Genomic DNA, 27909 nt, shown 5'->3' on the forward strand with positions numbered 1-27909 from the left:
GAGACCATATAATACCAGGTGTTTCCAGGCAAGTATATGCGATACCAGACCCAGTGGAAAGCCAATCCTCCAGGCGTTTCCGGGCATGTACACAAAGGCACAAGTCCCGGCGGAAAGCCAAGTCCTCCAGGCGTTTCCGGGCATGTACACAAAGGCACAAGTCCCAACGGAAAGCCAAGTCCTCCAGATATTCCGGGCATGATAACATCAAGTCCCAGCGGAATATCATATCCAACTATACAGCATGACACGTGTCAATCACATGCATATGCACATTCCATAAGCCATGGACACCAATCAAATATGTACATAGTGTGAAAGCAAGAGTGAACCATTCGGGTGACCAAATGGTGACACCTCTTGTACAAGTTTCATGAAAGAGAGATTTCGTCCACTATTTGTGCACACGCATTTATGCCTGCATGCATAAATTTGTTTTTGCATGACTTGTTCGCGTGTCTGCCTGTTATGTCGTGCCAGTACACTGGACGGGGACGTCCCCAGTGTACCGTGGAATGCTGTTTGCTACTTGGTGGTGTGGCTTGTGAGTAGGTGGGAAGTATTACCATTTTGGCCCTTTTAAAATGTAAAATCCATAAACTATGGTTAACTTTAATGTTTATAAGCTAATGTGTTCACACACATTTAAAAAGGGACTGGACCATTTTCTTTTGGATGGTGCCCATAAGTGTTAATTATGTATTAAGGTTTTATAACCTTTGATAAGGCTTTTGCATGGAACATTATTGGAAAAATTTCCCACGTGTGGTCGGTTGATGGATTTTCTCTCTGCATCGCCTCTTTCTCCATCACCTCCTTGCTGCTGGCTGTACCCGCCTATTGAGCTATGCAGATGCCTGGTACCCGCCTGCTGCCCATGCCTATACCTCCCTTGTACTCGCCCTGCCCACGCCAGTACCTGCTTGGTACCCGCCCAGGGCTGTCCACACCTGAACCTGTTGCTGTACCCGCCTGCAGGGCTGCCCACACCTGTACATACTTGTGTACCTGCTATAACTGCTGGCTGCCCACGTGTACCTACTGGCTGTCCATATGTACCCGTTGTACTTGACTGTGAAGGGAGAAACCTGAATTAGGGTTAGGTTAGAGTATTCATGGGAGACATACACAGAGAAGCACAAGGGGGAGAGAGAGAGAGAGAGTTGTGGGGATAAGTCAACTCATGAGGCATGAGTGTGTGACTCCCCTATCACACATGTATATTGCACTAGTACACATAGTGCACTTAGTACATTAAAAGTACTAAGTGTACTATGTACTATAACTTATGGGCTTGTACACACTATAAGGGTGGGCATAACGCCTTTACCCCAACAACCTCCCACTTAAAGGCAAAGTGCCCTTAAGTAAAGGGAAAAAAAAAATCAGCATGTACATGATAATATACAAGACCATATCAAGGCTGAAAATGGCCTCATCCAATGCCCATCAAGTGTCTGCAATGAGCAAACCGCTCCGGAGGCAAACTCTTCGTCAACAGATCAGCCGGGTTGTCATCCGTATGAATCTTAACAAGCTGAATTTGCTTGTTCTCTATCACCTCTCTGATGAAGTGATACTTCACATCCACATGCTTCGTCTTTGCATGAAAAACAGGGTTCTTTGCCAACTGAATGGCACTCTGACTATCACAATGCAACAATGGAATATCCCCTCTATAGCCCAAATCAACCACTAACCGAGATAGCCATAATGCCTCCTTGCAAGCCTCTGTGGCTGCAATATACTCGGCCTCTGTAGTAGATAAGGCTGTGCACTTCTGCATCCTGGATATCCATGACACAGCACCTCCTGTGAATGTAAACACATAACCGGTAGTAGACTTCCGGTTATCTGGATGACCGGCATAATCCGAATCCGTGTAACCATGCACTAATGCATCCTGTTTGCCAAAGCAAATGCACATATCCTGTGTGCCCTTCAGGTATCTCATGACACCTTTCACTGCTTCCCAATGCTTCTTGCCAGGGTTGGCCATGTATCTAGAAACCACTCCCACTGCAAATGCAATGTCCGGCCTAGTAGCAACCATGGCATACATGAGACTGCCACAAGCTGAAGCATACGGAATCTTGGCCATATCAGCCCTGTCTCTATCTGACTGTGGGCTGTCCATAGCACTGAGTTTCACATATGGAGGCAAAGGAGTACTAGCTTTCTTCCCCCCGTCCATATTGAACCTCTGCAAGACTTTGCCAATGTATTCCTTCTGAGACAAATACAACACATGCTGATTTCTGTCCCGAAGTATCCGCATACCCAAGATGTGATTTGCATCACCCAAATCCTTCATATCAAAGGTTTGATGCAACCTCTGCTTCAAGGCATCCATCTCTTTACGAGATTTCCCGGCAATCAACATATCATCAACATACAAAATGAGAATCAAGAGACTGCCATCCAAAGCTTTCTTGGTGTACAAGCAGTGATCTATGTCACTTCTCCTGAATTTCTGAGATTTCATGAATGTATCAAATTTATGATACCATTCTCTTGGTGCCTGTTTGAGCCCATAAAGACTCTTTTTCAGCTTGCATACAAGCTTCTCCTTTCCACTTACTGCATAACCCTCTGGCTGCTGCATATATATCTCCTCATGGAGATCACCGTGAAGAAAAGCAGTCTTCACATCCATCTGAATCAAGTCCAGATCATCATGCGCAACCAAAGCCAACACAGCTCTAAGTGTGGTCATTTTGACCACTGGAGAGAAGATTTCCTCAAAGTCCACACCATATTCCTGCTTGAAGCCCTTAGCCACTAACCTGGCTTTGTATCTTGGCTTAGCATCTGATGCAACTTTGAGCCTGTATACCCACTTGCATGGCAAAACCTTCTTGCCTGCAGGCAAATGCACCAACTTCCATGTTTCATTTTTATGCAGAGAATCCATCTCTGACTTCATGGCACGCTCCCATAGAGCTTTGTCTGCCCTCTATAAAGCCTCCTTGTAACATGAGGGCTCCCCACAGTCAGTGAGCATCAAGTAGTCAACCCCTGGAACAAACCTGTCAGGGACTCTGGAGGGTCTAGTGGACCTCCGTACCCAATGACCATCATTTGCAGGTTGCTGTCCAGCCTGCATATCACCCATTGGTGGCTCCTCTTCCATGCCATAAGGCTGAAAAATCATGCCCGGTATTTCCTCTAACTGTGGTATATCCATAGGGATATCTACTGCCATCTCTGGCTGTCCATTTGGACCATTTTCAGCACCATTTAAGGGCTGGTTTTGCTACTGTAATGGCTGATTTACAGCCCTTTGTTGTTGTCCATGATGTCCATCATCATCAAAGATGACTCTGCCAGGCTCCTGTTGCCTTGCAGGCTCCTTATACATGCATGTTTCATCAAAAATGACATCATTGCTGCGTATGATCTTTCTATTCATGGGATCCCAAAGTCTATACCCCATTTCACCTCTGTCACCATATCCTAGGAATATGCATTTGTGAGACTTAGGATCAAGTTTGGTGCGCATTTCCCTGCGTATGTGCACGTACGCAACGCAACCAAACACTCTCAAGTGCTTGTATGACGGAGGCTTCCCTGTCCATACTTCTTCTGGCACTTTCCCACCAAGCCTCGTGTTAGGTGACCTGTTTATAAGGTGAACGGCTGTCATAACAGCTTCAGCCCAAAAACCATGAGGTAATGCAGCATGTGACAACATAGAACGGACCTTCTCCTGTATGGTCCTGTTCATCCTCTCTGCTGTCCCGTTTTGTGGAGGATCATAAGGAGTAGAGAGCTCCCTCTTGATGCCTTTAGCATCACAAAAGTCCTGAAACTGTTTGGACGTATACTCTCCACCATTGTCGGGACGCAAAGCCTTCAGTGTTTTGCCAGTTTGATTCTCAACAAGAGCAACAAACTTCTCAAACACTGAGAATGTATCACTCTTCAAACGAAGAGGATAAACCCACACCTTGCGTGTGGCATCATCTATAAAAGACACAAAATATTTTGCCCCTCCCAAAGAAAGCTGAGGCATCTCACATGCATCTGTATGCACAAGCTCTAACTGAGCATCTTTCTGTCCAAGAGCTTTCTTGTGGGGGCACTGTAGTTGCCTACCATATATACAATGCTCACAAAACTAAAAACTTGAAAACTTTAGAGAAGGCAAGTAACCCAAACGAGACAATTGCTCCATTCCCTTGACACTCATGTGTCCCAACCGGCTATGCCACATAGAGATTTCCGGCAGCTCGGTTGCATTTACATTAGCATGGTGACAAACACCTGCATGCATAAAGTAAAGAGTGTCCACCTTAGAGCCTCTGGCAACAACCAGTGAGCCCTTACTAATTTTCCACTTTCCACTACCAAATGTGGTAACATAATCAGCATCATCAAGCTGTCCAGTAGTAAGCAAATTCTTCTTGATCTCAGGCACATGCCTGACATCATGGAGCATAAGCTGTGAGCCATCTGAAAACACAAGCCTCACGTCACCTCTACCAAGTATCTTGCATGCATGGTTATCACCCAAATAAACCACTCCTTCATTGCCAGCAGTATACCTGACAAACAAGTCTCTGCAACCTGTGACATGAAAGGAGGCACCTGAATCAATGATCCATGAGTGCATACCATGACCACCTGTAAGAAGTGAATGGGCATCAAGTGAAGACGTAAAGAGGACCTCATCCTCACTGCCACCTGCATGTGATACATTGATTTCTTCGATCTTGACTCCACTTTTGCCCTTTGGCTTTACATCTTTGGCTTCATCCTTCTCTTTGTCTTTGCCTTTTCCCTTTTCCTTTTGATCATTTTTCCATTTGTAGCATTGCTTTTTGATGTGTCCCTTCTTGCCACAATAATGGCATTCCAAATCCTTTTTGGAGCGAGACTTGCTCCTTCCCCTTTCTTGGCTTTTCCCCCTTTGCTGGGATCTCCCACGTGCATTCATTGCATTGGACTTGCCAACAGAGTTGTTTTTCCTGTTCATCTCTTCTTGAAGAAGAGCACCCTCAACATCTGCATATGACAGCATAGCATTCGAATTGCTAGTGGCTGTCCTGAATGTATCCCAACTCTCTGGCAAAGTGCATAACAGAAAAGTGGCTTTGAACTCATCGTCCATTGCCAACTTTTGATTAATGACTTGGCTGACAATACCATTAAACTCATTTAAATGGGCTGTCATAGAAGCCCCTTCCTTCATCTGAAGACCTATGAGTTTCTTCAACCAATACACTTTGCTTGAGGCACTTTGTTGGGCATACAAGTCCTGCAATCTCTGCCACATTCCCCAAGCTGTCTTCTCTTCACGAATGCTGAAAAGTAATGAGTCTGACACAGACAACATGATAGTAGATCTTGCCAGCTCATCCACATCTTCCCACTCTTCAGCAGTAAGAGAAGCGGGCATCACACCCCTTTCTTTGATAGGCTTGTGCTGCTTTTTCTGGAGCAACACATTGTAGCACTGGGTTTGCCAAATATCATAATTCTGCGAGCCTTCAAGCTTCTTGATGTGAAGCAATGAAGAGCTCTCACCTGTGGTTGCCATAGCAAAATGCAACCTGTCAATGCCTGACTCCCTGCAAATGTGCAAACACTGCACCCAAGATGTGCAAACACTTCACCCAAAGCACACAAAGTGCTCACAAATGTTGTTCTCCCAAGCTTTATCTCCCACTGCGGAAGCAAGAATGCAACTTTTCTCCCACTTTATGTGATGAAAACACCAAAATCTGGTTGCTGCAGATTTTGGACAGCACCTTAAATGTGCTCTTTTGCCCTTCCAAAGTACTGTACAGCAGTACTAAGTGCTCACCTGTAATGTACCAAACCTGTACCGGCAAGTTCAGCAGCTGAAATTGAACCTTTTGGTCACTCAAAACAGTGTACAGCCATGCCAAAACATGCACAAAGCTGTGTTAAATCTGTACCAGCAGGTACAATAGCAATAAATGCTCTCCTGGCTGTCCAAATGAGTAAAAATCAGACTTTTACAGTCCCGAACACTGCATAAAACAGTCCCGAACAGAAATTGGGCAAAAGCCCCTTGACTGCAAGCTGATTTTTGAGGATTCAAGGCATAAATGTCTTGCCTGCTGCTTTGCCAAGCTCAACAAGCATACAAACTTGAAAAGCCCCTTGATTTGAGATCAATTTCTGATCATGCATGGTACGTTGACGCACATGAAGGCATCCAGAGTGTTCACGATGCTTTCCCCTGGCCACATATACATCAAATACATGAAAGCCCCTTGATTTACAGGCACATTGAGTGCTTGTAAGGCATCAACACATTATCCACAGCATCAAATGCGATTGCCTGCATGCAAATCAACCAAATCGGCACAAAAGCCCCTTGATTTGCACTGCAATTTGCTGCAATTTTGCCCAAATGTGCAATTTTTCACATCATACAGCATGTATGAGTGCTTAATTGCACAATTACATCAAAAGCCCCAAATTTCGACATACAATTTCCTGCAAATTGATCCTGATTTGACCAATTTCCTGCAAATTTATCCTGATTGTGACCAATGTCACCCAATTTTGCCAATTTTGCTCAAAAATTGAGCAATTGGGCACCTGTACCTGCTCAATTGTTGAATTGATAAGAAATTCCCAAAATATTGAAGGCAAATACCTCTGAAATTTCTGATTTTTCTCTGATTTGCAGGCAGGTTGATGAATTTGGTGCTGATGCTTATGCAGTTGCTGCTGCAATTGTGATGTTTGATTGCAGGTGCTCGTTGCTAATTGCAGACATCTGATGCTCTGTTGCAGAAGACGGTGATGAAGCTGCTGTAGAGAAGAGACTGCACACGTGTTGGGGAGAGTCGCCAAGTCGCCTGCTAGAAGACTAGAAGGAAGGCGGCAGAGAGGGGGCGGCGAGTTGGAGAGACCTGCTCCGCCTGCTTTGCCTGGTTCGCTCGCTGCTGAGCGCCTGGCGCGAAGTGCGTGCTACGTTTTTTTTTTTTTTACGCCTCAACGTCTGCTGTGCGCTGGAACTCCACGTTCGCCAGCTTCACGCTGTTCGCCTGGGTTCGCTACGATGCGCCTTCGCTCGTATTTGCCTACACCGTGTATTCGCCTAGCGCCTGACGTTGACGCCTATCCGCCTGCGTGTACTAGCCGACGACTTACGCCCAGCAGCCTTCGCTTTGTCTTGGGCGTCAGTCAACCTGCTTCAGCGACCTTTTGCCACGTGCTCGCCCAGCCTGCGAATGCTGCCTTGTGCCACGAGCTCGCCCAGCCTGTCTGCGAATGCTGCCTTTTGGTTTGCTTCTGGCCTCTTCACACACAGGCTGAGCCCAACCTACTGGTCGCTTCTAGCTTGACTGGAGACTCTGAAGACAACAAAGGACCAGGGAAGAATCTGCTTGCACCGAATGGCTCTGATACCAGTTGATGGAAGCAGGCGACCAGCAGTTGATGGAAGCAGGCGACCAGCAGGAAGGGACCACTAAGCTCTGATACCAGTTGAAGGGAGAAACCTGAATTAGGGTTAGGTTAGAGTATTCATGGGAGACATACACAGAGAAGCACAAGGGAGAGAGAGAGAGAGAGTTGTGGGGATAAGTCAACTCATGAGGCATGAGTGTGTGACTCCCCTATCACACATGTATATTGCACTAGTACACATAGTGCACTTAGTACATTAAAAGTACTAAGTGTACTATGTACTATAACTTATGGGCTTGTACACACTATAAGGGTGGGCATAACGCCTTTCTCGAAATGCCCAAGCCATCCGGGCACTAAAGCCATCCTCTCCCTTGCATTCTTCTCATCATGCCCAAGCCATCCGGGCACTAAAGCCATCCGGGCACTAAAAGAAATTCAAGCAAATAAAGAGTGGATGGAGTCAACACTTAAGACACAAAAAAAAGTGGTCACTCATCTCATTGATAGTATGAAGGTAGTGCAGGAGGAAGCCACCTCAGTAAAAGCACAACTTGTACATGCAAAGGGAAAACTGGAAGAAGCAACCCAAGACCTTGTTAAATTTGCAGCAATGTGATGAGCTATGGTGGATCAAATGCAAGAATCAACATCATTAACGAAGAGATTAGATGATGATTAAGATATGATTAGTGAGCAATTAACTGATAGCTTAATGTAGTCATGGATAATCAAAAACCAGCAAATTCTCATTAGGCCAATGCCTCAATTTATAGAGTTTACATCCAAGCATCTAATCCCACTGATCTCTCCTTGATTCACTCCACCTCTTTTGCTTGATTCTCTCCACCTCTTCCCAGAATGTCTCCACACATCCTAAATCTTCTCATGCTATCCTTTATTCTCTGTAGTAGATACCTCTCACCTTCTGCCTGCTGAATTCATTGTACCAGCTGTACAAACAGTACCTATTGTACCTACACACATGTGAAGTTCTTGATGTGCTAGATTGTACCTGCTACAAATTGTACCGGTTGTATCTGGATTGTATTCACCGTACCAGGTGCTCTCATACTTTTCTCATTTGAATAAATCTGAAATTTGCAAATTTAAATTTAGAGAATGTTTTAAGTTGTGTAGTGCAGGAGAAAAGCATGTATATGCTGACCATGCTCAGGAATGTTCTTCCTGGTGTGGTCAGTATATTTCCCTATGTGGTGTTGTTAACCGTGCTCTCAGAGCTTCTGAGAGCTAGTGAAGGTTTGACTCACCAGGGAATTTGGGAGCAAAGCTCATTGGGGAGAATCAGGCCACGTTCCCTCCACAGTGTTCTCCTTGGCCTGCGTTAGTACGGGCGTGCCTGTTGGTGCACGGTCCCGGAAGACCAGTGAAAGGCAGGTGGCAGGTGTCCGCCCAGTGAAGGTGGGAATGAGCCTATGATTTGGGGCTACTCCGACCAACACCTCTTCATCGACTTGAACCAGTTTTATTTGGTTGTTTTCACTCCCTTGTGGAGAAATCTGGCCAGTCAGGCCCGTGACACTTGTACAAATATAAATACTCCAAGAAATACAAAAAGTATTGAGAGGGGGGGCCGGCCCTTTTCGGCCCCAGTGCTCGTGTCATTTGTATTTTCAGTATTTCCAGTATTTGTGTTGCTGATGTTGTTTCCATCGTTTAATAACAGTTAAATAAAGTGTTCTAAATATGTGTATATTGTCTTCCGATCTATAGGCCTCCTGTAGGGAGCGGTCACATTGGTATCAGAGCCCGGTCGTCTCTCTTTCTCAAGAGGAGACATGGAGTTTTGAGATCGGAAGCACAAACACTTAATTCAATGGACAACCAGGACAACCCATTGGAAGTGCCGAATTCAATGGACAACCAGGACAACCCATTGGAAGTGCCGAATTCGAGGGGCCAATCAAGTGCTTCAAGGGATTTCGATGCATTGCATGGAAGGCATAAGCCTCTTGAGAGAGTCTATGACAGTGCATACATGGGACAGCCATCACGTGGTAAAGAACCCATGCACGAGGAAGAGCCCAATGCATGGAGGGCTGAGTTGGAGCACATGAAGAGGCTCTTGCAAGCAAAAGAGCAAGAGCTGAAATTCTTGCATGAGGACCCCCATGTACAAAGTGTCATAGAAGCCAAGAAAGCTGATGCTATGGTGGACATGACTTTTGAGTCTATGGCTCGAGAAGTGGGTAAGAAGCCAAGGGAGCTGGCACTCTCTTATCTTATCCGCAAGGGTGACCTTAAAGAGGGAGAGGATGGACAGCTTATGTTCAAGAATCCACCCCGTTTGCAGCATGGAGACCCAGCCTCTCAAAGGTTGAGATCATACTTGCATAAAGAAGAAGTTTCGGTCACCTCTCGCCATGCATCCACTCCTCATGGCATAGGAGGACACAGATTTATGCATGCTCAAGGCCATTTGGATTCTAGGTATGTACATCATGGGGACAGTGGTCGGCATGCAAGCCAAAAGACCTTGACTATTGAGTTGTCTTGTGGCGAGACAAGGCATCTTTCAGCGAGGTCACATGCAGCAGTGGGGCCACAAGAATCAAAGACCCATGTCACTTTGGCTAGTGGAACACATATCATTGCCCATGAAGCCCATGCAGAGAGAGCTGCCCCGTTGGATAAGGGGAAGAGAAAAAGAGAAGAACATGTACCACATCCCAAGAAGCTCAAGGAGTTCAAGGCAAGGGACAAGTCCGTGAAATTTGATGCCTTTCATGGAGAGTATGATGCCTCTAAGGTGCTAGCTTTTGTGGCACAGTTTGATATTGCTTTTAGTGATGAGGACTTCACTGAGAAGTCCAAAATTCGTCATGCAAGCATGTTCTTGCAGGGAACAACTGCCCATTGGTGGATCACTGAAAAGACCACCAAAGACTCCATTTGCACTTGGAAAGAGTTTAAGGACAGATTTTATGCCCAATTCTTGCCTCCTAATGCAGAGCAAACTCTCACCCAAAAGTGGGATAGACTTGAGCAAAAAGATAATGAAAGTGTGCAGCAGTATGTCAATAAGTTTTGGAAAGTGTTGCTTGAGGTAACTCCCTTTATGCAACTCTCCAAGGATGAAAGAAAGAGGAAGTTTCGCTCCGGATTGCAACCAACTTATCATTCGGGCATTGAATTGCACCCAAAACACACTCTGCGAACAGCTTATAGCCTCTGCTCTTAATACAAAGCAATTGGTGCTCAAAATTAAGCAAGATAAAGGGGGTTCTAAGGGCAAAGAGAAGGCTGTCCCAAGCCTGCAAAAAGGTGGACAACCACCTAAAAAGAGCTTCCGGGATGTCCAGAAGGGTGGTAAAGCTGAAAATACCCCATCCAAGGATTATGGGCCAAAGAAGAACAAATTTGGCTTGACCCCCGAGCAAAGGGAGCATTATGCAAAGGAGGGAAAATGCTTTTCTTGTGGCAACAAAGAGAATACATTTAGACAATGTCCTAACTGCAAACCAAAGCATGAGGACAAGCAAACCAAGGCAAATGTGCATGCAGTTCCCCATGTGCAGGGAAACACAACGCATGATGGAAAAGAGAGGATGGTATGCAAAGCATGGGGTCAAATCAAGGATCAGCGCTCTATTTATGTTTGATGATTGTGCAACAGATAACTTCATCTCTATTCAGATGGCAGCCGCCTTGGGTATTGAGGTTGAGGACACGAAGCCTCAAATTGAAGCAAAAGCTGCCTTTGTTGGTAAAGAGGTGCAAGTTACCCAACAGTCATGTGCATCACAGATGCCATGGACATTCTCAGGGCTAGATCCAGAAGAGGGCAAACAGATAAAGACTATGAACCAGTAGAACCAGAATGTAGGAGCTTCAGGTGTAGCATCTGAGGTGAGCATGGAGCAGGACAAGTGGGCTCATGGAGGGAAGCAGACGGCTGAAGCACATGAACCCAGACAAGGGCTGTCGGCTGCAAGAAAAGAGGATGTTGGCTGTCGGCTGAAGTCAGCAGAGAGGTTGGGCAATAGGCGCAGCAAGGACAAGGACCAGCAATCGGGCAGCGCCAAAAAGGGGCTTGTATGGACTTGGAACTGGCCGACCAGCAGTCGGCCAGCATAAAGCGTCCAAAGTCCATATAAAAAGGGCCCTCATGCTCAAGGTTTATTCATTCAACCCACTAGGGGTATGAGTCATTAGGAGTCCTAGTCTAGGGCAGAATTTTGGTGTGTTATCACCTTTTTATGAAGGCAGCCAAGGGCTGCAAGATATGTACCTTTTTGTACCATAGTATATACTGAATTTCCAGCACTTCTCTCTCTCTCTCTACTCTCTCTCTACCTGCGTTTTTGCATCAGATGGTGCGTTTTTGCATCAGAAGGTTTACAAGAGTGTTTAGGGCTGAAAGAAGACTACCCAGAGCTTCCGCTTGTTACATTGGTATCAAAGCATCAGGCTCAGCGAAGCTAAACACTGATTCAGTCCCAGATAATGGTGTACAGGTCCAAGGTACAGGAAAGTACACGGATTCGAAGCCCAAGGCGGGAACACAGATCGGGAAGAACTCCCAGGAGGTTTGTTGGTGGTGTTCCACAGTGCCAGATGGGGATGGCAGTTCCGTGAGCCAGATAGGTTCTCAGGTAACGGTCCCAAGGGAGGTTGATCCTCCAAGGGTGATGTGAGAGTGCCAGACTCAGTTCCAGGAATGAAGACCAAGACGGTGTTCAGAGTCAGGGCAGGAATGGATTGTGGACTAGAGGAAGACCAGATGCATAGATCTTCATCAGAGACAGAGTGGTTTGGAGAACAGACCGGATTTTCAGAGAAAAAGGTTTGCCAGGGATGGAAGATGACAGAGGGACTTCGGGACAGGGTTGGGATGATGACAGTCATCCAAGAGCAGGTTGGATTCCCGTCATCAAGTTTAGCAGAGGGAGATGTCATGTGCATCACAGATGCCATGGACGCTAGATCCAGAAGAGGGCAAACAGATAAAGACTATGAACCAGTAGAACCAGAATGTAGGAGCTTCAGGTGTAGCATCTGAGGTGAGCATGGAGCAGGACAAGTGGGCTCATGGAGGGAAGCAGACGGCTGAAGCACATGAACCCAGACAAGGGCTGTCGGCTGCAAGAAAAGAGGATGTTGGCTGTCGGCTGAAGTCAGCAGAGAGGTTGGGCAGTAGGCGCAGCAAGGACAAGGACCAGCAGTCGAGCAGCGCCAAAAAGGGGCTTGTATGGACTTGGAACTGGCCGACCAGCAGTCGGCCAGCATAAAGCGTCCAAAGTCCCATATAAAAAGGGCCCTCATGCTCAAGGTTTATTCATTCAACCCACTAGGGTATGAGTCATTAGGAGTCCTAGTCTAGGGCAGAATTTTGGTGTGTTATCACCTTTTTATGAAGGCAGCCAAGGGCTGCAAGATATGTACCTTTTTGTACCATAGTATATACTGAATTTCCAGCACTTCTCTCTCTCTCTCTACTCTCTCTCTACCTGCGTTTTTGCATCAGATGGTGCGTTTTTGCATCAGAAGGTTTACAAGAGTGTTTAGGGCTGAAAGAAGACTACCCAGAGCTTCCGCATGTTACACCCACTTATTGGGAAGTTGCGCATACATATTCACGGTTATCTTGATCATGAGCATTTCTTGGTTGCCTCACTTAATGGATGCAATGTATTGCTTGGCAAGCCATGGCATCATAGGCTTGAGTCCCGCAAAGAGTACAAGACAAACATGATTTCCTTTATGCATAGAGGCCGCATGCATGTTATTGATGCTGGCAAGGAAGGGCATTCTATCCCACTTGTATCTCACATCCAGATTAATAAAGCAATGAAAAAGAGTCTTTCTGCGTACTTGGTTTTTGTTCGTAATAGCATTGAACCAAGTCATCAAAATGTGGATGTTTTGACTCAGGATAGGCTGAATTTTCTTCATGCATATAAAGATTGCTTTGATGATGCATTGCCCGGTGAACTACCTCCTCAAAGGCTCGAGGATCATCGCATAGATCTTGTGCCAGGTAGTTCTCCACCTAACAAACTTGCATATCATGTGAGTGCCGCACAACAAAAAGAGATCATGAAGCAGGTAAATGAGCTTTTGGACAAAGGTTTGGTTCAACCAAGTTCCTGACCTTATTACTCTCCCGTGCTTCTTGTTCAAAAGAAAGATGGATCATTCCGCATTTGTGTGGATTATAGAGCTCTAAATAAGCTCACCATCAAGAATAGATTTCCAATCCCGCGTATTGATGACATTTTGGATAAGCTTGATGGCTCGGCTTGTTTCAGCCGTATTGAAGAGTGGATAAGCTTGATTTCCAATCCCGCGTATTGATGACATTTTGGATAAGCTTGATGGCTCGGCTTGTTTCAGCCGTATTGATTTGAAGAGTGATTATCACCAGATACGAGTGGTGCCACAGGATGTCCACAAAACTGCATTCAGGACAACTTTTGGATTGTATGAATTTTTGGTGATGCCTTTTGGTCTCACCAATGCCCCAGCCACATTCAATCATATGATGGATAGGATATTCCGACCCCATCGAAAATTCACAGGTGTATTCATTGATGACATCTTGGTTTTCTCCAAGAATGAGCAAGAGCATAGGACTCATTTGGCCACAGTGTTTGAAGAGTTCTGGAAGCATAAACTCTTCATTAATGCCAAGAAAAGTGAGTTCTTCCTTTCAGAGATACACTATTTGGGTCACATTGTATCCAAGGATGGTGTAAGAATGGATCCTGCCAAGATAGAAACCATTCGGAATTGGCCAAAGTTGCAAAATGTACATCAAGTACGTAGTTTTCTCGAGTTATGTTCATATTACAGGCGCTTCATAAGGCATTTTGCGATGATTGCCACCCCTCTACATGATCTCACAAAGAAGAAAGCCACCTTTAAATGGACCCCAAAGGAGCGAGATGCCTTCTTGCAACTCAAGAATGCTATCATATGTGGACCCGTATTGATTGTTCTCGACTTGCACAGGTCATTTATAGTGGAATGTAATGCTTGTGGCGATTGTATAGGGACTATCCTAAATCAAGAAAGTCATGCAGTTGCTTATGAGAGCCGTCAATTGCATGATGCCGAGCTTCATATGGATATCTATAAGAAAGAGCTCTTGGCTATAATTCATGCCTTAAAGATATGGAAACATTACCTTCTTGGGACTGAATTTGTAGTCAAGACAGATCATCAAAGCTTGAGATACTTTCTATCTCAAACAAACCTTTCGGAGAAGCAGATGAGAATGGCAAACTTTCTTTCCATGTTTCATTTTCAGATTGTACATACTCCGGGAAAGAAAAATGTGGTGGCAGATGCATTATCCAGGAGGCCTTATGTGGCTGCAGTTTCAGTGGCCTCTCATGGGGACTTATCTGCCATGCGAGATTTGTATCATTTGGATGCTGATTTTTGCCATATATCGATTAATTTGATGGCTGGTCACTCACATGCCTCTTATGTGATGAAAGAGGGTTATCTTATGAAGGATAACTGCATATGTGGTGTGAAGGATATGCGTCCAAAGGTTATGGAGGAATGTCACGCTCCACCTTATGCTGGTCATAGAGGTATCATGCCTACTACACGCATGATTGAGAGAGATTTCTTTTGGCCAAGCATGCATAAAGACATTGAGGCATATGTCCGTGCATGTCTTACTTTCCAAAAAGTGAAATTTGACAAGCAAAAGCCTCCAGGTTTGCTTCAGCCATTGCCTATTCCCTTGCAGCCATGGGAAAGTATTACTATGGACTTTATTATGGACTTACCTAGATCCCAGCATGGGAATGATGCTATTTGGACCATTGTGGACAGGTTTAGCAAGCAAGCTCACTTCTTGCCCGTCAAGAAAACCATTAAAGTTAATCATATGGTGAAGCTTTTTCTTGCTAACATCTTCAAGCATCATGGTATGCCTAAGTCCATTGTTGGGGATAGAGATCCCAAGACTACGAGCCTCTTCTGGAAGGCTTTATTTGATAACATGGACACTAGACTTGAGTTTTCATCAGCTTATCATCCCCAAATGGATGGCCAAAGTGAAGCTGCAAATTCAACCGTGTTGGATTTGTTGAAGTGTTATGTGGCCGATCAAAAGACTGCATGGGAAAAGTATTTTCCACTTGTAGAGTTTGCCTACAACAACACAGTTCATGCCTCCACGGGAAAGGCCCCGTTTGAGATTATTTATGGCAGAGTGGTCTTGCCACCCATCCTTCGTACAAAGGATGAGATTTTAGCAGCTGATGAGTATGTGCGTGACTTGGATGTAGCCTTTGCTCAGGTGCGGACAGCCATTGCAAGGTCACAAGATAAGCATAAAAGGGCTGCTGACAAGCATAGAAGAGACATGCAAGTCAAGGAAGGTGACTGGGTATTGCTAAAATTTGAGAAAGCTAGGCTTCGAAAAAGACCAGGACGAGTGGGATCATATCCAAAGCTTTCTACTCGATATTATGGACCCTTCCAAGTGATTGACAAGATCAATGAAGTGTCCTACATTCTTGCTTTACCCAGCAATTGGAAGATTCACAATGCTTTTCATGTGAGTCTTTTGCGGAAGTATGTGGGGCCAGATCTAGAGGAGCCTGTCACAGAAGATCCGCCACAAGTTGATGAGCTTGAGGAGATCCTTCAACCAAAACAGACTGTATTTAACAAGGAGAGAAAGTTACCACATGGAAAGCCTTCCAAGAGATACGTTGTGAAATTTAAAAATTATTTACCAATTGATGCAAAGTGGGTAGATGAGGATTATTTTGCTGACTACCCTCAACTTCTACAGGCATATCTTGAGGCTTTTCAGTTGAGGTCAACTGTTTAGAAGCCCGGGGGGATGTCACCATTTGGTCCATCTCCATTTCTCGAGCCACTTCTATGGGACTGTCACTCCATAGAGCGGCTAGATTTGTGCCATGGCCAGGCCAATGTCCCATGTGAAAGGGCCAGTTTTATGAAGTCACATGGACGGGAGCCAGATTAGTGCCACCCGTGTGCGACCAGTGCTGCGTCACATGGACGGGAACCAGTTTCGTGTCACCCATGTGTGATTTGCTTCGTGCTGTAAGGACGGGAGCCTGTTGGTGCCACCCATGTGTAGCCAAAATGGTGTCTTACCTACGGGACTGTCACTCCATAGGAAGACCACGACATATTTATTTATATTTGTCGCGCCAGTTTTGTGTCCGACAGGAACCTCTTGTACAAGTTTCATGAAAGGGAGATTTCGTCCACTATTTGTGCACATGCATTTATGCCTGCATGCATAAATTTATTTTTGCATGACTTGTTTGCGTGTGTCTGCCTGTTATGTCATGCCAGTACACTGGACGAGGACGCTCCCAATGTACCATGGAATGCTGTTTGCTGACTTGGTGGTGTGGCGTGTGAGCAGGTGGTAAGTATTACCATTTTGGCCCTTTTAAAATGTAAAATCCATAAACTATGGTTAACTTTAATGTTTATAAGCTAATGTGTTCACACACATTTAAAAAGGGACTGGACATTTTCTTTTGGATGGTGCCCATAAGTGCTAATTATGTATTAAGGTTTTATAACCTTTGATAAGGCTTTTGCATGGAACATTATTGGAAAAATTTCCCATGTGTGGTGGGTTGGTGGATTTTCTCTCTGCATCGCCTCTTTCTCCATCGCCTCCTTGCTGCTGGCTGTACTCGCCTATTGAGCTGTGTACCCGCCTGGTACCCGCCTACTGCCCACGCCTATACCTTCCTGGTACTCGCCTGCTGCCCACGCCTATACCTTCCTGGTACCCGCCTACAGGGCTGTCCACGCCTGAACCTGTTGTTGTACCCGCCTGCAGGGCTGCCCACGCCTACACCTACTTGTGTACCTGTTGTACCTGCTGGCTGCCCATATGTACTTGTACTTGACTGTACCTGCCTGCTGAATTCATTGTACCAGTTGTACAAACAGTACCTGTTGTACCTACACACATGTGAAGTTCTTGATGTGCTGGATTGTACCTGCTACAAATTGTACCGGTTGTATTTGGATTATACTCACCGTACCAAGTGCTCTCATACTTTTCTCATTTAAATAAATCTGAAATTTGCAAATTTAAATTCAGAGAATGCTTTAAGTTGTGTAGTGCGGGAGAAAAGCATGTATATGCTGACCATGCTCAAGAATGTTCTTCTTGGTGTGATCAGTATATTTCCCTGTGTGGTGTTGTTAACCGCACTCTCAGAGCTTCTCAGAGCTAGTGAAGGTTTGACTCTCCAGGGAATTTGGGAGCAAAGCTCATTGGGGAGAACCAGGCCACATTCCCTCCGCTGTGTTCTCCTTGGCCTGCGTTAGTACGGGCGTGCCTGTTGGTGCACGGTCCCGGAAGACCAGTGAAAGGCAGGTGTCCACCCAGTGAAGGTGGGAATGAGCCTGTGATTTGGGGCTACTCCGACCAACACCTCATCATCGACTTGAACCAGTTTTATTTGGTTGTTTTCACTCCCTTGTGGAGAAATCTGGCCAGTCAGGCCCGTGACACATGTACAATTATAAATACTCCAAGAAATACAAAAAGTATTGAGGGGGAGGGGCGGCCCTTTCGGACCCCAATGCTGATGTCATTTGTATTTTCAGTATTTCCAATATTTGTGTCGCTGATGTTGTTTCCATTGTTTAATAACATTTAAATTAAGTTATCTAAATATGTGTATATTGTCTTCTAATCTATAGGCCTCCTGTAGGGAGCGGTCACAAGATGGATTATCAAAGTTTGAGATATTTTCTGACCCAAACTAAGCTTTCCAAGAAGCATACGCGGTGGGCAAACTTTTTGTCCATGTTTCATTTCCAAATTATCCATGCACCTCAAAAGAAGAATATGGTTGCAGATTCTCTATCTAGGAGACCACATGTACATTCAGTGATCATTGCCTATCATAGAGAGTTGGATTCCATGAGAGATCACTATGTACATGATGAAGACTTTGGTGGGATTATGCGGTTGTTGAGACATGTAAAAACACAAAGAAGACAAGAGAGAAACTCAAGACTCCTCCAAGGAGTTTAATCTAATATAGCTCGGAGGGGAGGGGAGGGGGGAGGGGGGGTCAGCTTAAGGCTATTTCGACCCCTAGTGCTACGCCTGAAATTGTTGTTTTCTTGAAGATAAGCTAAGTACCCGTGCCACGGCCCTTAACGAAAGCATGTTTCATTATGAATCTAGATAGGGTTCGTGATATTCTAGGAAAGGAATGGTTTTTTAGCCATAATGTTCACGTCGACAAGAAGGATCATACTTTGTCCTTTGTTATGGAGGGTCTTCCGATTTGTCTTAAGGGAGATTTTGGGGTCCCACTCTCTACTTATGTAGATTCAACAGAACAACGGTTTAGTTGGATGCTTGGGAGACACAAGCTTTAGAGGACATTAAGGCGGATTTTACCAATGTCTTCCCTGTTGAATTGCTTTATGATTTAAATAAGCCAGCTGGAAGAGGATGAGATTGCCCAACAATTGTCAAAATATCTCCGAATGGCACAGATACGCAAGAGTAAATCACCCTGGGAAGCTCCACTGGTTTTGAAGCACAAGAAGAGTGGTACTCGACGGATGTGTGTGAATTATAAAAAGTGAACAAAGTGACAATGAAGAATAGGTATCCTCTTCTCACAGCAGACGATTTGATAGATAGGTTGCAAGGTGCTACCTATTTTACGAAGATTGACCTTTGTACTGGTTATCACCAGATATGTATATCTAAAGAGGATGTCTTTAAGATGAGTTTCCGTATGCGATAATGCCATTATGAGTTTCTCGTATTACCTTTTGGGCTCACGAGTGCTCTTGCTACTTTTCAGCACATGATGAATGATATCTTTTGAGATTATTTGCGGAAGTTTGTTGTGGTATATTCTTAGACGAGAACGATTGTATGCTAAACTCTGTAAGTGAGAGTTATTCTATAAGCCTAGGTCATCGAATTTCTCAGGATGGTATGAGCATTGATCTTGAGCGGATGTAGACGGTGTTGGACTAGCCAGTTCCTCGAGCAGTGAGGCAACTTCGGACATTCTTGGGATTCACTATCGTTCTTAAAAAGTGAGTGAAGAGGCTTGATGAGGCTTTTCATACTCTCAAGCGCAAGGTGAAGGAAGCACCTATTTAGCCTTACCGGATCTTGGCCAGCCATTTGTGGTTGAGATTGATGCCAATGAATACACAATAGGGGTTGCCTTATTCTAGGGGGTGCGACCTGTGGCATTTGAAAGCAAGAAGCTGGATGATAGGTAGGCCGTAGGAACTTTAGATGCATGCCTTGGAGTGTAACACACGGAAGCTCTGGGCTCTTTCAGCCCTAAACACCATCTAGAACATGCTGATGCAAAACGCAGACAGAAGGGAGAGTAGAGAGAGAGAGAGAGAGATGCTGGAAATTCAGTATATTTATATGGTACAAAAAAGTACCCTAATCTACAGCCATAGGCTGCCTTACATAAAAAGGTGGAATACACCCAAAATCTGTCCTAGTTCTTGACTCACTCCATAAGGGAGACAATGACTACAACAATGAGCTCATGTGCCTTTCATAGGCCTCTTGAACCAAAGGAGATCTGGCCGACCAGCAGTCGGCCAGCCGACTGGACAAAAAATATCAAATCCGTGCTTCCCCTGCAGCCGCCTCATCTGGTTCAGCCGACAGTACACTCCTTGCAGGCGACAACATCCTCTTCATGTCCTCCATGCCTTGCTCCAAGTCCACACTAGCCTCTTCTGCACTTTGTGCTCCAAATCCTAGTTCTAGTTATCTTTTACTGGTTGCCTCTTCTGGACTAGCATCTGGATATGTCCATGGGCAAACATGCACATGACATGGAGAGATTAGCAATTTAGGAGGCCGCACAAAGCAGACTGGCTGGCTTCAGAGAGCATGAGAGGAGCGTCTGTAGAGCCTTGCCTCCTTGCAACAGCTTCAAGAGAGTACCCTGGATAGCCTGTGGATTGAGGCCCAGTTGGTTGCATCCCGTACAGAGCTTAGCGCCATCGAGGAGCGGAGGTGGAGTACAAATACCATGCTAGAGTCTCCTTTGGACCAAGGGTCACCAAAGATTTCTTTGGGATTTCAAGCCCACACAAGTGGAGGGATGGTATCCGCAGATTGCGCAGCCAGGATGGATCCTAGTGACGGATCCCCCCCCCCCCCCCCCCCCCCCCAGTGTGAGCCATTGCCACAGATTTCTTCCATTCCCTTCTCACAAGTGCCCCCCATCCTCTCAAGTCATGGAGGTGTGGGAACCGGTTTGGTGGCATTCCAGAGAGGTCCCCCCCCCGCTCTCCGGACTTTCCTATTGACTCCCTTTACTTCAAAGGAGCCGGAGGAGGCTCTGAAGGCACTATATAGGCACAAATGCCCAAGAGAGTATAAAACAATAATGATCCAGATCTTGTGCAGATGTACGAACACGGATCACCCACACGTTAAATTCTCGGAGGTGAGAAGTCGGTGTGGCTATTTGAATGCGGTAATGAGTGGGTTGGAAAAAGGGGGGCACACTCACTGGAATAGAGACTGAGACTAGTGGAGAAACACGGGTAGGAGAGGGCACTATGGACTAAGAGGGTGTATCCTGTAATAACTGAAATCATAGGTTTCCTTTGCCACCCATAAGCCGTCAGAGAAGAGGGTAATGTGTGTCCACGTGATCTGAGAGGTACTTTTGCGCCCGTAAAAAGTGATACTGGCCCCGGATGAGTGGAGAGCCCACAAAAGAATGAAATGGCGGGTTTCTGATATTCTAATACTCCACATTATGTGATATTTTTATGCCCAAGAAAATGGAAAAATCACACCTGAATGAAGTTGCCATAATGAATAATGTTGCACAAACGATGAAGACCGACGTCAAAGGCTGAATATGATGAAGAGAAGTGGCAGCAGGCTGGTACGCTAAGGCTGTGTGCAGGGTGGCAATGGCACCGGCTGAAAACGGCCGTGGGCTCTCCCTCTTTTTTTTTTCCCTTTTTTTTCTTTTCTCGTGCGTGGCGCTGGTCCACTGGCCATTAGTTCTCCCTGCTGTTTTTTTTTTTTTTGTGTTAGCGCTGGTCGCTGCCGTGGGGTCCCCTTCTTTTCTTTTCTTTTTGTGCGTTGGCGCTGATCGCTACCGTGGGCGTCTTCACGTAGGTCAAGCTGCCATTAGGTGTTGGCTGTCAGCTGCGTGGGTCATTGGGTAAAGCCACGTGTAAGCTTGTGGCTTTCCGTAATCGACTGGGTGGCGCCTCTTGCGTGGAAACGGTTCAGTACCAAGACAGTGCTATCAACCTCCAATAGAGTACAGGACAGCCTTCAAGCATTTGGATGGAATCCTGATGTGAGTCTCTACCTCCCACCATTTTTTTTTTAAAAAAAAAATTGGGAAAAAATGCTTAATCAAGCAAAATTGGCAAATTTTGGCAAAATTAAATGGAGTATTCTTTCCTGTTCTTCCATACAACTCTTGCTATCCCTAATTCTAAAACTAATTTGTTGATTTAGGGTTTTTGATTTTTAGGGTTAGGGTTAGGGTTTTTTGGATGTGGGCATCCTACAGGTTGGAGCTTGTTTGCTCTGATACCACTGTGAGGACTTCCTAGTTTATTAAGACATGATCAAAATTGAATACAAGAACTAAAGATAATTAGAGAGCGGAAAGTTGAGTTGTTTGCATTGAGACAGGGGCCTTTCTTAAATAAAAGGGTACAAGCGAAGAGACACTTCCCTGGGAAGGGGTGTGGCTCTTGAATCAACGGTTATGTCCTTTGGACTTAGGGGTGTGTCTTTTAATGAATAGACATGTCCTTTGATAGTGACCCATGTGTAAGGGTGTGACCCTTCACAAGTGTCCTTTCACTTAATAAGGGATTAAGGAGTAATTAAGGACAGATTAAGAGAGTGAGTCACAATCGTGACATCGGAGGTAGGCCAGCAATCTATTCGAGGTGTGGCCATCTTCGCGAGTCCTCAACTAGTTTGGCAAAGGAATCTCCACATTTTCACTACAGACCAGGCCCCTCCCGCACAATTACTTGGGGCACAATTGCTTGGGCCACCGAGGCCAAGGTTGCCTTGGCATATGAGGAGGATGGTGGGGGACTTCCCTTGCAAGTCCCTCATCTCCATATTTCTGCACTTCCAGTTCCAACTCCCTCCACTAATCATTGGACTCCAAATTCCAACCATAGATGGGAGTTTTGCAACAGTATTGTTACATGGCATATTTGGAGAGCTCAATGTAACAAGGCCATCGAGGGCACCCTCACCACGCCATCTACAGCATCTGGCTTGATATCATTCATACCCTCCATGGAAAGTGGGGGAAGCTTCAAGGTGGCTCCGACCGCATGCGAAAACGCCACGAGGCCTTCCTGAGGATTTGGCATCACAATTCTTTTCTCACTAACAATGGTGGTGAGCCCACTTGGCACTATAGACCACCATTGTAGTTGACTCCCCCCCCCCCCCCCCCCCCAATTGTATGAGGTAGCCTTCTCCTCCCAATGCACCCAGTCGGGTGAGAAAAGCATCCCTACCCTTTTTAGTTTTCTTGATTCTTGCTCCCTTCTAACTTAGAAATTATGGTTGATTTCTAATGTTTCTCCAAAGACGACAAGTGATGCTCTAAAACAAATCTCGCTAGCTTGCAATCAGTTGGCGATCATGTGTAAGGCAGTAATTAATTGCCACAGTCCATAGAAATCTCCTTCCATGGCAACTCTAGAACTAGCAAAGGGTGAAGCTTGTCGACTGCTTTTTTGGTGTCTGGCTTTAACTTCTGGTACATACACACATCCTGCTTCATGCAAGGCCAAAAGAGGAGACAAGACAACTTTAATGAAGAGCCCTTACCATGGTCTCCTAAAACCGCAACATCATGCGCTTCATGCAAAAGCACTGGCCCAAAAATCATTGCCCTCGACACAAAGTCAATCCTTGTAGTACAACCAGCCATCTCAAATGGTGTACTCTACAACAATGCCATGCATGCACTTGCACCAAGGCCGCTCGCTGCAAGTCCCGGTACTCAACATACATTGCGCTTCATCAGCACAAAATAGTCAATGTGGCAGCTCTCCACTGTATTCACAAGATGTGGCCTTTCACTAAGCACATCGACTTACCACATTCTCCTTACACGGCACATAATCAATATGGAAGGCGAACCAAGAAAGAAAGTCCCACCACTGAAGTTGATGCAAGACAAATTTTGTTATGGTTGTGTGAACAAAGACCTAAGTGATCGGAACGAATCCTAAACTTCAAACCAATCAAATAGTAATGCCACTTCCAAAGGGCGTGCACCACTACAAGCAACTCCTGGTCATACATGGAATGTCGTTCTCAACACCACGAAGCTTTGAGCTCTCAAAGGCAACAAAGTGCCCATGTTGCTCCAATGCAACTCAAGGCTGCCTCCACTAGCATCACAAAAAACGTTTGTCCAACTCCAACAACCAAAGAACACTAGCAAATAAAATAAGAATTTGGCCCTCTCCACATGCTTCTTGTGCTCATCTTTAGTCCTACTCTAGACCAAGATATCATCCAAGAAGACAATAATGAATATCCCTAGAAAAGGCTGCAAGATCCGAGACATCATACTGCTAAAGGTAGCACAGTCAATCCAAATGGCATCACAAGAAACTCAATCCACAAAGCTCTCTTCTGAATATCATCGAGATCTATGCAAACCTGATAGTCTAGATTTTATATCTAACTTACTAAACCACTTAGCCCCTACGATCTCATCCAACAAGTCATCAATGGAAGGCAACAATAACTTGTCCTTGATGGTAAGCTTATTCAACACCTGATAGTCCACACATACTCCCATCTTTCTTCTTGACCAAGAGGTGCAGAGCTCCAAAAGGTGTGAAGCATGGACCAACCCTTTGGCCAACATTTCCTTGATCTATAGCTTAGCTCAAGACAACTCATCCACTATAAGGCACAAGAAGGCGGCTCTGCACTAGGAATCAGATCAATACAGTGGTCCTTAAGCCAACACAAGTAACTCCTTGCGAAAATCTATACTGAAGAGATGCCCATGCTCGTCCAAAATGCGCTACCACCAAATCCTACAAATCGTATGACTTCAAAGCCCGCACATATAGCATACATGCATGACCAACCTTGTGTATCACCCGCTTCATAGGAAAGGCATGCACCTTGAAATAGGCCTAAATAAGATAGCAAGGATTCCCTAAAAACCTCCAAGTGTCGATTGGAATTGTCGTGGAATGTCAACCTATGCTCCTTGTGGTGGACCACACCTGCATGATCGTACAATTATGGGTAGCCAATCTCCGAAGATATGCTCTTGTAGAATCCAACGCTTGAGAATCATCAAATGGATAACGATAAATATAGGTGCATGATTATATACCCACCCTATGTGATGGTCAACCCGTTTTACCTCGGTCAATCTATAGAGGACTAACCCACGACCATGCTTATGCCCACCAACTTGCTATTTCGTTGGCAATGCCACGCGGCACCTATGTTGACAGGATGCTTGCGTGCGGTTGCCTAATTCCTCCTACCTGCTCCATGCTTGGAATATGTGCTCAATACGGAAATGTATCACACAAAGATTCAAGATATTGCTCCACTAGCCCAAATGGAAAACCCTATTATGAACGGAAAATTTATGCACCCAAAGCTACTTGAGAAGGCAGAGTCAAAGCCTTTTGGTACTGCAATGTGTTAAGGAGACTACTTCTAAGCATGCATCTCATTATTCAAAGAGAAAAGAATCTCAACATGGAGCAATGGAGTGGATTCTTACACATGTTACTCCCAATGTATGGGCTCATGGCATCGTTTCCAAAAGAATTTGAGGTTCTCCTCAAAAGAGAAGATATAGTATGATGCATGGAAGAGACAATATACATAAAGATAATACTAAGAATTCCAAGAAGAAGGATGGAAGTATACAAATGGTAACAAGGATATCAAGATGGCATTCATTCAAGGGTTGTCCAAGGAGCAAAGAGTTGCATACAAAAGCCGAACAATTTACAATAGGACCATGTTTATTCCAAGTGTCTAGTGCTGGCTAAAGAAAGAGAGAGTAAAGCAACTATCTACGCAATCCCCGAGGTTCAAGGAAACATGGAACAACCAATGAGAACAAAAAATCTCCAAATCTTTGAGCCAACTACAAAATTAATGATGTTTGAGGATTGTTCATCAAAAAAGCTTATATCTGCAAAGACAATAGCTGCCATTGACTTTAATACATCCAAACACAAGGAAATCCCCACAATGATGGCACCCCTCACATATATAAAGCAATGTTGGGACAACTAGGATGCAAACACAAGGAAATTCATACAATGATGGCACCCCCCACAAATATAAAGCAATGCTAGGACAACCAGGATCCAAACACAAGGAAATCCACACAATGATGGCACCCCTCACAAATATAAATTAATGCCAAGATGCCTTCACATACACGAGTTGAGAAGTAAAGACCACAATTTCTCATGGAGAAAAGAATATAGTTACTTATGTGGGCCTTCAAGAAGGTACTATAACGCTTCTAAGTCACTTTCAAAATTCGAAAGCGATAAGGAAACCAGTTCTTTGTACTATTGTTTTAAAGAGAGAAAGTGAGAGATACCAACCAATGGATGTTCAGAAAGAGGATTTCTTCCTTGAAACAATATGAATATGATTCTACCATGAGAGTTTCCCCCAGAGAGACCTTTAGATCATCCTATTGATTTGGTGTCTTGGAGTTCACATCCTAATCAGCTATTGTATGAATGCTCAGAAAAAGCAACATTTCAGTGTGTGTTTTACATGCTAAATTTTCAGATATTCCCCCTGGAACCTTGCCTTTAATCAAAAAGATTGATTTCTGCATAAAGTAGTTATAAGCCCAGCAAGTAGTACCATTTTTCATGTGGAATACAATACAGTTAAATAAGTATTTAAAGAGACAAGTGATGTCAGCAGGAGACACAAGTGTGGGCGGCTAGAATGCCCACATATAGGTCATCAGCGCATGCATGAGCTGTGCGTGCATGTGCTGATTGTGTCAAAAGTGGCTACGATATTGACATCCTCAACAGCCATGCTAGAGTATCCCACACAGCCAGCAGCGACCCTGGGTCGCAAGCACACTAAGGGCCAGAGTGTTGCTGGACAAGACACTTCTGGATGGCCCTTCCTCAAAAGGCTGGGCATGGGAGGAGTGCAGGTATGGAGCACCCCTTCCTGACCTGTATGCCCCCCTTCCACATGGCTTCACTTGCATGTGCAATAGTTCAAGGACTGTCCCGCAACACCGACCTCCAACAGATTGTTTATCGAAGACTCGTCCAGGAGAGTTACCACCAAACATCGTCTCATTGGTTTGGATCGTTGGAGTTCACCTCATAATCGGCCACCCTACATATTCAGGACAAATTTACAAGAGGAGATTACACCCCAGTCAAATGAGTATCTAAGCAGGCAGCACGTGATGTCAGCAGGACAAATTTACAAGAGGAGATTACACCCCAGTCAAATGAGTATCTAAGCAGGCAGCACGGGTGTCTGGAGTGCCCACATGCAGACCATCGGCAAATGTGTGGCTAAGCATGTGTAAGACTGGGATATGAGATCGCTTCAACAAGCTAAGGCAAGGGTGGATCTCCTTTTTTCAGACAAGGAGGACTTGTGTGAAACTTAGCTCTAACAATAATGAAATGCAATGTAATGTGTTGAAAATGTTTGAAGAAGACATGTACCTCCATTGACGACAGAGAGAAGCTGATAGAGATTGTAAGTGTAGCTATCGTAGTTGTCGATCAACAAGGTTCTGATCGGCCTCCCTTTCCACACATTCTCATCAATGGGTGATGATCCGAGCGTACATCGAATGCAAGACGAGACTCCCTTTTGTCTTGATCTCTGCGTGAAACGCAAAGGTCGAAATGTAACAGCGAGATTGATGCGTGGCTCAGAGCTTTCCCACCCAAGATGTTGCCTGCTATGCCATGGAAAAAGAGCTGAGCTCGCCTCAGATGTGTAGATCAAAGGGGAGCAAGTGAGAGCTCCCAGGTCCATGAAACCCTAACTCGCAGAAGGGGAAAAGGAAAACCTAATGGACAGAAGAAATCCTAACTCACAGAAACTCCAAATCACAGAGACGTCTATTGAACCCTAACCTCGACTCCCTCAAAAGTGCTGCTCCTATTTTTCCACTTGCATTTCAGAAGTTTTCACAGTGGAGGAGACCGGGACGACACCCCCAACTCGTGTGGCACCAACCAACCCCTCATACCAGCACTTTTTGGGCTGACGGTTGCTTTTGCAAAATATATATTATATAGTATATACATTTACATTTTTAAATCAACTTTGTTGCTTTTGCATATAATAGAATGCATTTATAACATTAATTAAGTTAAGGTCTCTTTTTTTTTGCTAAGTTGCTATCCAAGTATGGTATATAGTATATACTTATAATATCGATAAATTAATTAGCCCACACGAAGGGAAATGAGTGGTTGTTGTGAGGGGTTGGT

At 44.9% G+C, this 27909-nt stretch overlaps 1 protein-coding gene across 1 annotated transcript in view; it reads right to left on the minus strand.

Moving 5' to 3' along the window:
* Window positions 1-27684, minus strand: part of EMB1997 (para-aminobenzoate (PABA) synthase family protein) — a 55081-nt gene extending 27397 nt beyond the window's left edge. The window contains exon 1 of the mRNA XM_086813255.1: window positions 27130-27684. Coding sequence (XP_086669381.1) covers window positions 27130-27448 — 319 coding nt within the window. The 5' untranslated portion in view covers window positions 27449-27684. The remainder of the gene's footprint in view (window positions 1-27129) is intronic.
* Window positions 27685-27909: the final 225 nt, after the last annotated feature.

Source organism: Cibotium barometz, chromosome 19 (genome assembly GCF_041138505.1).
Source record: "Cibotium barometz isolate CiBa-2024 chromosome 19, ASM4113850v1, whole genome shotgun sequence".
In the NCBI taxonomy this organism is placed as follows: Eukaryota; Viridiplantae; Streptophyta; class Polypodiopsida; order Cyatheales; family Cibotiaceae; genus Cibotium; species Cibotium barometz.